The following is an 11,021-nucleotide window of genomic DNA, read 5'->3' on the forward strand; positions in this document are numbered from 1 at the left end:
TTTTGAGTATACACCGAGAGACAAGTTTATCATGGAAACCACAAATGCACTAGAAATTGACAAAACTCCAAAGGCATCTATCACGCACACTAGGAATTATAACATTGAACAAATTGAGTGCAAATTGCTCATGTCACCGATTTGACATGAAGATTTTGCGATGATGATTGGGAAGCCACATGTCGCACCACGAAGGATGTATACAATACCATGGGTTGTTATCGAGAGGGAGGACCAAGGGTCGTAGTGTTTATGTCACGCGTATTCTCAGTCGTTGTTTAGCCTCTGATCTTTACGATCATGTTGAGGCGTTGTCCCGTCCTCTGACCATTAGATACTTGAAAGGTGCTTATACGCCAGGAGGACGAAGCTGGCGGGTGGTAAATCATGACGCGACTTGTGTGCCGATTGACGAAGAACCCCATGAGTCCACCTGTAAGCGTGTATAATGTTGGGAAACATAGTAGAAAACAAAAAAAACGCCCTACGATCACCCAGGAACACTATGAAGATGCGATAAATGGTTTGGATCAGATCATTACCGACTCCGAGTTGCAGCGAAAGAAGATGAGTCGGTGTAGATCGTACTTGAAGTCCCTCGAACTATAGATGAACGATCCCACGAACGGCACACGAACAGTCCCTCGAACGGGAGACCGAAAGCACGGCCTCTCTACAAGTTGCAAGCTTACGGTCTTAACGATCCGGCGGCGCTTCACCGTCCAAAACTAACCGTTGCCGAAGAATTAGAGAGGGAAGATTAGAACCACATTAGACTTCTAATTATTAGAATTAGAGGATCTAGATCTAGCTCTAATTGATCAACTAGGACCAAGTAGAACTAGAACTAGGACTAGAAAACTAGAGGAGGCTTCAAAACTTGTGTGTTAAAGATGCCCAAAACCTCTAGTATATATAGGTTGGAGAGGGAAGAGTGGGCGCCACACAAAGGGGGGAAAGTCTCCCTCCCTTGGCCGGCCAAGAGGAGGGGACTTCCCTCCAATTCGGCCTCCCCCTTCCTTCCAAAGGAGGAAAGGGGCGCCACCTCTATTTGGGCCCAAATAGCTCTCCACCACTTGACCTTTTAAGGCCTGTTGATATTAAATTAAGTATAAAAGCCTCCAAGCTATTATTAAAGCCTTTTAATATTAATCTAACATCACCAAAAAAATCACCTATATATAATTTATCCGTAATACCCGGTATTGCCCGATAAACCCCGAAACCCTTTCGGTCCCCCCAAACGCTTCCGGTTCTCTCGAAACTATTTTCAATATTAGTGAAATTACTTTGTAGCATGGTAATCCTGAACATGTGGACAACTTCCCTTTTTTTCTTAGCCTGCCAATTCTCTACCGCTGCATGGCAAATCTTTGGAACACATGGAAATTCTATCTGCTCAAGCTAGCATGGCCAAATTCTTGAAATGCATGGCAATTTTCTCTACTATAGCATGACAATTATTTTCCTTAGCATGAAAATTGTCTCTATTATAGCATGGCAATTCCTGAAAGTTTCTTGAAAGTTGCTTTTTGAGGGAAAGCTCTCTTATGACGGCATTCGCTCGAATGAGCCTCCTAAGAGAATTCCGTTCATTGCCAGGGTCCTCCTGTAGGAAAAGTTCATACAAAAAGCACCCACACACTCAACACATACGTGCCTATGTTCTGTCTTTCTCGCCCCTGTCTCACATAGGTTGTCCTCACTCAACTCCATTTCTTCTCCTCCCTTCATGTGTTGTTTTTCTCTCTAAAAGCATCTACAGCTGGATACATCAAATCCGGCCCCTCGAATGCATGCAGACGTGATCGAACATGTCTACAGACAGTGATCAGGCACACCTCATTTTGCTAAGTCACAATCGTGTCCCTCATATCCAAACCACCAAAGTCATGCAACACATACAACGCTACATAGATGAACACAAAGAACACGCTTAACTTAATAATAACGAACGTACTAAATTCATCCGATACAAAAGGATCATAGTTCATCGCCAGAAAAAAGGAATTGTCGTTGCCGCCCTGGCTCGGCCGCAACCGCCTCAACACTGCGGAGGGTGATCTCCTTCACATCGTCCGGCACCGTATCACGCAGCAGGCTAGCCCACTCGTTGGAGCCGCCATATCCGCCACCGGAGCCTGCATTGCTACCATGGTTAGCCATCGATTGAAGGGGGGGATGGGATTGGGAGTGGAGAAGACGGATATATATATATATGAGAGAGAGAAAGAGAGGAGTGAACTAATTGACTTCAGTCTAGGGTTCGTCCGGAGGGGGCAATTTGTGGGGTCGGGATGGGCCAGGCTGGGCCCGACCAATGTGACGAACATGTCGGGGCACGTCCAGGCCTTTCCATACCCACCTTAGACTTAGTCTGGATATTAGGAGTGCCGGTCAACTTGAACTTATAGAATCGATGTGAGAAGCCCGCGGTTTAGCGATCGGGCATTGACCGGATGTACGCCCGAGCAATTTGGGCACCCGGTCGTAGATGCCCTGAGATCTCGGACACTTGAGAGGCCACTCCCAGCCTACTTGGCTGTAGATGTCCTGAGCAGCCGCCGGGCTATCATTGCCAGTATACAGTGCATAGAACTCAGATTTTTAGCATAAAAATCGAGAGATATTTGTTGCCATGGATTGGAAGGTGAAAGGAATGGGTGATGGCTACTGCCATTACTACCACATCCGCCACCTATTTCTTCTTGCTTTGCTTGCACCCTGCAACACCAATTCCTTTAGCTTCCACTTTCGTCTTTCGACCCCTATGACGTCTGCCACTCCAAGAGGATGGTGAAGAACTGAAGATTCATGCCTCTTAAGAGCAGACAGGAAGAAGGTTCTGCCTCACCAAGGTAAGCTCTCCTTCAATTCTTCATGTTCTTTTCCCCGTTAGGGATGATTTCTGGGCCCTTATTCAGAGCGATGCTTGCAGAAGCGAGGTTGTGGTGTTGCTGGATGCGATGGTGCCGTGGAGGATGGAGGCGCGGCTGGCGGCCACGGTGCGGGCGGCGCTCCTCGGCTGGCTCTTCTTCTGCCTCACCGTCGCCAGCGACGTCGCACGCCAACTCAGGAGCAGCGATCTCTCCGTCTAAGGCCGGCCGCGTTGACATCGCCGGCGGCAAAGAACAGACTCTGCGTCTACGAAGTGCCACTCCATCTGGTGCACAGGAAGAAGATTGATTTACAGCAGGGTAACCAGATGCGATTTTGCAACGAACCCGCAGTTAGGTGCAGGTGCTCGTCTTTAGAAGACGGTTGTCCTTGAGACTCATTGAGCAGATGATCCCTGTAAATTTTCAACTAAAGCGTGTTGTTCCTTGGCTCATTTTGGGGGGTCAGCATGGTTAATTTCCAGCTAGCATCACTGACTACGACCTGAAATGCCTTTTTTGGTGAAATTACCACCTGAAATACTAAATCATTACACCTTAACGGTTTTGTCATTAGTTATTAACATTAAAACCCATTAGGGGGTCCAGCTCCACTTTTAATCTGAAATGTGGGTCCCATGATGAGATGGCCTAGCAAATAATTATTGCCGTCGGTCTCATGTGGGGCAAAACGCCCTCTAAATCACCTCACATGCTCTCAGGAGTCAGGAGCCGGATTATTTTAATGTTTTTTTGTAATGTTTGAGGATAGTAGATTCACAATATCAGATATTTAGTTTGTATCGTTTTGACTTCGGCATATCGGATGGTATATCATACGATATTTAGTTATATCGAAGAGAACAAATTTGAAGTTCTTTTCATTAATCTTCTTCAAACGTGTCTTTTTAGTACAAAAAATGCATGATGTCAATGTTTCAGCATAACAAATTTAGTTCTCACTGTATTGACTTGTTAATCGAAAAACTATTTGAAAAAGATTCACAAAATCCTTATTAAAATCAATACATTATATATGTGTTCTTACAAACCGTTATGCATAACTTTGATAATATTCTGAAGTTGTAAATACAAAATCTTGTTTATTTTTCACTTATTTCCGAGAAAGAATTGTTGTCATCTATGATCGGTCTTCTAAATATAAACGATATATACCCCTCCGATAACGGCCATATTGGTCGATATTTCTGTCTATATCATATGGTATGTATGAAAATGGTACAAAATGATATGCTATATCTATATCATTAGGCCCCCTAAACTGATATATCGGTCGTATCGGACGAGATTTAGAAGCTTGGAGGATAGTCGGTTTCAAATATGAAGGATACATAGTTCGACGCCTAAAAATCAGCAGGTGATGCACCATAAGTTCTACTGCACTACTTCCTCCGTTCAGAATTACTTGTCGCAGAAATGAATTGTCGCAGAAATGAATGTACCTAAATGTATTTTAGTTTTAGATGCATCTATTTTCGAGACAAGTAATTCCAAACAGAGGGAGTAGATATTTAGTCCCTTTCGCTTCTAGAAACATTTAATAACAAAGACTTTCTTTTGCGGAATAAAAGTAAACCATAGCCAAAGATGATAATTGACTCGATCATCAATACAATAATCCAATGAAGTAGATAGACCTCACCAAGAAGAATTTTGATTATTTATTTCTTGGTTGTCCTCTCCACTTCGAGATAAACATAGATAAGACATAAAAAATCTGAACTCAATAAATGTCTAAATCCAGAGGCAAAAAAATCATTTGGAACGGCTCGATTTGAAGCGATCCCCAACATGTATCCCACTGAAGTGAGGGAGACGATTCTGCTAGACCCGCTTTTTCAACCAAAATCGCCAGACATTCCTACGTTATGTCTCATCTCCTCTCTTGGTGTGTTTCTACCATCTCTTGTAGAGATAAGATCCCGTCCCCTGTGGATATGCATCTCGGACACTTGCGAGTCCACTCCCGGAATTTCTTTGGCAGCGTACACTGTACAGCGCCTAGAGCTTTGATATTTTAGCATGGAATAAGAAACAAGAGATATTCGTTGCCATGGATTGGACGGTGAAAGGGATGGGCGATGGCTACCATCGGCATCATCACCGGCCACCTGTTTCTTCTCTGTTGCTTTACTTGCACGGTTGCAACACCAATTCCTTCAGCTTTCACTTTCGGCCCTTATGACGCTCTCCTACTCCAAGCAAGAGGTCGGTCCAGATTCGTGCCCGTTAAAGCAGACAGGAAGGAAGAAGGCTCCGCCTCATCAAGGTAAGCTCTACTCTCTTTAACTCTTCATCCTCTTTTCCCCGTCTGGATTTCTGCTTCTTCAACTCTTCATCCTCTACTCTCCATAGGTCTTTATTCAGTGAGGGAGTGCCTCTGAGTTGGACGCCATGGTGCCGTGGAGGCTGGAGGCGCGACTGGCAGAGACGGTGAGGGCAGCGCTCCTCGGCTGGCTCTTCTTCTGCATCACCGTCGCCAGCGATGTCGCATATGCGCTCAGAAGCAGCGATCTCTCCATCTAAGGCCGGCCACGTTCAACATCGCCGGCTGCCTTTTCAACTCTGCGCCTACAAAGTGGCAGTTCATTGGACACGCAGGAAGAAAATTGATTTACAGCAGTGTAACCAGACAGTGAGTTCATCCATGAGAGAATGAGTTCAACGTAAAGGTGAAATATTCATATAGATTAGATGTAAAATCTTGTATCAAACAGAGAAATACTGGCTATTGCTCAAAGTGGCCTGACTTTCAAACAAAGGTAGCATAGATAGCGCTGGTGCAACTTAGTAATTAACAATATAGCTGGTGCATCGGAAGAACTACAGACAAAATTCCGATAAATAGCTTTCGCGAGGTGGCGCTGTATGTACGGATTCTACTGGTCATCAGGCAGGAGGTTCCGACTTATCTGCACTCGAGTGCTATCACCGCCTTGATGATTTCTTGAAAGACCTCGATTTCTGTCGGTGACCTCTTGGGGCCTCCTCTTCTTCATCATCGTCGTCCTCCGCCGCCTTCCTTCTCTTCTTGTGACCACCGTCCTCCCTCAGTTTCTGCCGAATAATAACAAAATGGTGACTTTAGTATCACTGCAGCAGTCATAGCATTTATGGAAGACAATTATGGACACTTCAAAATTGATTGCTCCGCCAAGTACATACCGTCAGTGCAATCCTCTTTGAATCTGATATATGCTCACGAAGTATCAGGATTTCATCCATATCTACCTTCCGGTCAGGAATTTCCCTTCCTGCAAAAATAGGGGATGGCTTCAGAAAGAAATTTCCAGCTATGTGTGCGATGACACAAGCAACGAGGAAAACTATTACCAAGGAGCTGCTCAATCAGCTTAAACCACTCAGCCTCGTACTGATTCACAAAAGAGACGGCATATCCCGATTGCCCTGCACGCGCAGTCCTACCAACCCGATGGACATAATCCTGCATTTGATGCAGCATAAGATCTAAGATCAGTGACAAAATATAAATGCACGATCTTCTCAATAAAAAAAGCAATATACGATGATCGGCAACAGGTACTGAAGTAAACAGGGTAGAGAACCTTTGAATTCATTGGAATATCATAATTCATAACCACATCAACTCCTTGAATGTCAAGACCACGACTCGCCACGTCGGTGCAGATAAGGATGTTGAAATCTTTTGCTTTGAACTTGTTTAAAGCACCTAGTCTTTTGTCCTGATAAAGAGAAGAATTTAAAAAATTATTTGCCTTGGGAAGTATTATTTATGTTAAGAAAACTAACATGTCCATAATGGAGCTCACTTATACGGCCTCAAAAGGGTGCATAACTGAATGGGGAAATCAAGTACTTTTGTCTGTCTGATAGAAGAGTTACAGAAGTAAACCTGACTCATCTGGCCACTGATAGAGAGAGCTTTAAAACCAAGATTCCTTAAAGTGAGAGCAAGGAGTCTTGTTGACTCGCAGGTCCGCACGAAGATCATGATCATGCTGCCTGGCAACTCATTCAGAACATGAACAAGATAACAATCCTGAAATCGGAAATGGCGAAAGAAGAATAAAGGGAAATCAGTAATCGAGCCACTGTTACTAAATAGAGAAATATAATCTCAAAGCAGAACATGTATGTGAATTAAACTAATCTCCTGAAGTCCAAGGGTATAAGCATGGGCATTCTTTATCAGGATTGTTTATTAAATGTAGAGGAGAATCTTAGTCCCAAGGATTTCATCAACACAGGCTTTAATCAGTACTGCTAATATCAAATGTATAGAAGTCCAAATTCTCTGTTCAAAAAAAGTCAAACTAACAAGATAATGCAGGCCTGCATTTTATCACACAAGTTACATGGGCACAGAACTACAGGTCCTGATATTGAGGTATAGAAACGGATTTCGGCACTTCCTAAAATTACATTATTATAGTAAGAAGTTCAAGAATTAACCTTGTAATCTGCAGGAACGAAATACCACTCTTGTTTAAGTGTGTCGACTGTAGAATATTTGGAGGATACTTCCACCTGGTCCCAAAAAAAGTTCCTCTTACATTAGTAAGAGCAAGAAGGCGGCCCAAAAGGTCCTGTTCTGTTGACGCTTTGCTGCTTATTGAATGCCTAAAATAGATGCTTTACCTTAACAGGGTTTCGGAGACAAGCACGTTGCAGTTTGCTTACCTGCAAAGAAAACTCATAAGCTATTCTGCATTCAGGCTAACAAAAATGTATGTGTAGCAAAGCCGTGAAGCACCAATTAGAAAATTAAGGCTATTCATGACTAGAAGCATCATTGTTGCAGCTTGGAAGAGCATATTGAAGTAGTACTCCTAGAAATACAAAATGATGCACAGTTCACCATAATAATTGCGATTATATGACAAACTGTCAATCTGTGCACTATTTCTCAAGACTTTATAGTGCAATCACCAAACAAAGTGGTAAACAAGGCCACATCACTCTGACAAACACAACAATGGCAAATTGTTGATGTTTTAGTCCTTTTGGCTCACTGAATGAAACCGTAACAAAATCGCCTGAATACCCACCAACCTTTTTGGTCATTGTGGCTGAAAAAAGGTAAGTTCTCCTTTCTTTAGGAATGACCTTCAGAATATCATCAAGTGATTCCTTGAACTCCAAATTAAGTAATTTATCAGCTTCATCAAGTACCTAGAAACCAAGAAGATTGAGCACATGTCAAAACAAAAGCATCTCAGTTTAAACAAGCTGGTATAATTGGTCCAAATTGTGGAGGTATGAACTAGTTATGTAAAGAAATAGTTGACAATGAAGGCTCCAGACAGTATAATCAACATATATTTATGATAAGTAACTATAGCACATTTGCAATTGCAACTAAGAAACTATTACACCAACCAGTCAAGCAATGGTAAACAACTACTGATTCATTTAAGTATTTCTAGTTCACAACACACAAGCTAGGGTGGTTCAGCTTGACAAAACAAGCTTTAAGTAATTAAAATGAAAAGATATCTTATTATATTAGATGGTTAGCTTAACACTTCAGGGGAACACCGCCTGGAAAATGTAAGTTTCCACTTTAACAGGTGAGGTAGGATTTGTGAGAAGCCACTTCTCTATATTTCACATTACTCCTTTCTTTAATGCAGGTTCTATCTGTAACAACCAATCATTTTCCTGACATCAAACAATCAGAATGGTCTAGTCATAAATGAAAAAGCAGGATGATGTATAAATTAAAAGATGAGTAAGTGCAACGAATGCGTACCAGGTATTTCACTTTAGTTAGGCTAAAACCTTTTGTATCTTTCAAATGGTCCAAAAGACGGCCAGGAGTTCCAACCTGCATTTTAGAGGAGATGATAAATAAAACAAACTAAGTCCTGATAAAGACAGTTTTCAAATATCATGGAAGAGAACAAAAGTGTTTTTTCTCTGCTACTTGCAACTGGTGTATGCAATGGAAGGTCTTGGCCTTATCTTGTATACCTAAGTCCCATGTCTTTTACACTCTAGAAGCTACTTATATATGCTAAATTCAGTGAAATGGAGAGTCTTGGGTCTTACTACCTCTGTATCAAAATATACAGAGTATAAGGATGCGCTTGTCATCACAGTGGCTTTCCAAATTAAAAGTGCTTATATTACTCCCTCTATTTCAAAATATAGTGCATATAGATATCTGTTAATATTTTTTTCCTGAAAACTTGATAAAACTTTGATGGGGCAAAATCTATAATTCTAAATGCACTTTGTTTGGAATAGAGTATATTAACTTCAGGTATATTATCGATCAATAAATCCCTCAAGAGCCTTCACAAACAGAATTACTAGAAATGGAAGTTAAAGGGGCACTAAAAGGCTTGATAAGCTGGCTAATTGGAGAACCGGAGAAGCCACATGTTGGCCAAAAGGGTTTTTTTTAAGTCCAAAGAATTAATATATGCTAATACTGATGCTCGAGCTTTTCCACTTTGGGATTTAAATGAGCCTTGTTGATGGTCGAGTCTGGATTTTAATCACATGCCTCACTTACAAGTTCAAAGCACAAAGGATCCATAACCTATATTGTCTTAGGTTAGGATTGGATAGAGGATACTCACCACAATATGTGGACGTTTTGCAATGGATAACACTTGCTGCATCCGGTCAACTCCTCCAACAAGCTGGAAAGGGGAAAATATCTCAATTGAAAATGATTCACTTAACTCAATAGTCACATAACTGATGACGAATACTTGATTTGAATAGGTTGTAGCATGGTCACCAAGAGACATCTTAATGCAATAGAAGATAGAAATTCATCAAATTATACTGAGCAGAAGTAATCAGAGAAGAAAGGTCATCAACAAACATTGAAATTGTCGGTATGGGCTCCTATAACAACCAACTTAATCAATTTAGTTATGATCTTTAGAACTTCAGATATAACCATGTTCCGCTATGCTTTGGCTTCACCACATTGAAATAGGCTACATATACTAAAAATTCTAACAGCGCCACCGATATTACTCCTCTTCGTGTTATGCCCGCAAGCCAACCAAAGGGAGTAGCCAACAATTCACAACCAGCAATTATAACTAGGTAATCAGAACTATGATGCGCGCAAGGACACAATGCATGTTGCAGTATGAACATCCAGTCGGTTGTTGAAAACAACCATATCAGAACTAAATAAACAGTCAATTGTATCAGCACCACTTACCACTGAGCAAACCAAGCCGATCGCCGACCCTAACGCCTCGAACTGCTCCGCGATCTGAATAGCCAGCTCTCTGAACCACCACAACCGCGCGGTAAGCTTCCACACAAGCTACCGAGAAGGAAACGTATCTCAGCAAGGAGAGGGGGAAAATGGTTACCTCGTGGGCGACATGATGCAGGCGAAGAAGGGCTGGCGGTGCTCGAGCAGCGCCTGGATGATGGGCAGCGCGAACGCGCCCGTCTTCCCGGACCCCGTCTGCCCCAGCCCAATCACGTCCCTCCCTGCACGCAGGACCGAGCTCAGGATCAACGACCTGAGACCGTCATAAACTGCACAAATAATGGCCGGCGGCGGTGCTGGTAGTACCTTGGAGGGCGTGGGGGATGGCCCCCGCCTGGATCTTGGTGGGCTGCTTCCACCCCATGGCGTCGCAGGCCTCCACCAGCTCGCGGCAGACGCCCAGCTCGGCGAACGTTGAGGCCTCGGCGGCCGGCTCCGGCTGCGGCTCCGGCTGCTGGGCCTCGCCGCCCCCGGCGACCGCCTTGTCCACCACCGCCATGGCTACGGGAGGGGAGGGGAGGAGAGGAGGGGAATCTTCTGTGCGCGCGTGGGCGAATGCGGCGGCGGCGTGGGTTTGGTCTGCGAGGCGTGGCGCGCGGTGGCTGCTGGTTGTGTGACGGGAGACAGAACTTGGCGCACACGGCCGCGGGGTCGGCGCGGCGGCCATAAACCCTAGCGGACGAACCGGAGGGGAAAATCTCGTGGGCCGGCATGCTCGGCCTAGCCACTTGGAGCGGCCTCGGTCCGGGAAGAGCCCACTTCAAACTCTGTTTTCATTTACTTCGCATATTAGCAGTCACTTGGAGCGGCCTCGGTCCGGGAAGAGCCCACTCCAAACTCCATTTTTATTTACTTTGCATATTAGCGTTGTACAAACTTTGACCAGATTTATA

General features: G+C 43.7%; 1 protein-coding gene and 2 long non-coding RNA genes across 3 annotated transcripts; 2 read left to right on the plus strand and 1 right to left on the minus strand.

Moving 5' to 3' along the window:
• Positions 1-2,521: 2,521 nt before the first annotated feature.
• On the plus strand, positions 2,522-3,364 carry LOC123184830 (uncharacterized). The gene is made up of 2 exons (XR_006493095.1): positions 2,522-2,858; positions 2,939-3,364. It is a non-coding gene; the product is annotated as an uncharacterized lncRNA (long non-coding RNA).
• A 1,020-nt stretch (positions 3,365-4,384) lies between these two features.
• LOC123187640 (uncharacterized) lies at positions 4,385-5,717 on the plus strand. Its single transcript, XR_006494071.1, has 2 exons — positions 4,385-5,166; positions 5,253-5,717. It is a non-coding gene; the product is annotated as an uncharacterized lncRNA (long non-coding RNA).
• Positions 5,558-10,629, minus strand: LOC123187639 (DEAD-box ATP-dependent RNA helicase 10; the record flags this gene model as incomplete). Its single annotated transcript, XM_044599560.1, is given in 13 exon segments — positions 5,558-5,954; positions 6,063-6,151; positions 6,231-6,342; positions 6,464-6,601; positions 6,772-6,918; positions 7,332-7,406; positions 7,518-7,559; positions 7,932-8,051; positions 8,632-8,706; positions 9,467-9,529; positions 10,069-10,138; positions 10,226-10,349; positions 10,435-10,629. Coding segments are annotated over 13 exon segments (1,377 nt in total). The 3' UTR covers positions 5,558-5,825.
• Positions 10,630-11,021: the final 392 nt, after the last annotated feature.

This window comes from Triticum aestivum, chromosome 2A (genome assembly GCF_018294505.1).
Source record: "Triticum aestivum cultivar Chinese Spring chromosome 2A, IWGSC CS RefSeq v2.1, whole genome shotgun sequence".
NCBI lineage: Eukaryota > Viridiplantae > Streptophyta > Magnoliopsida > Poales > Poaceae > Triticum > Triticum aestivum.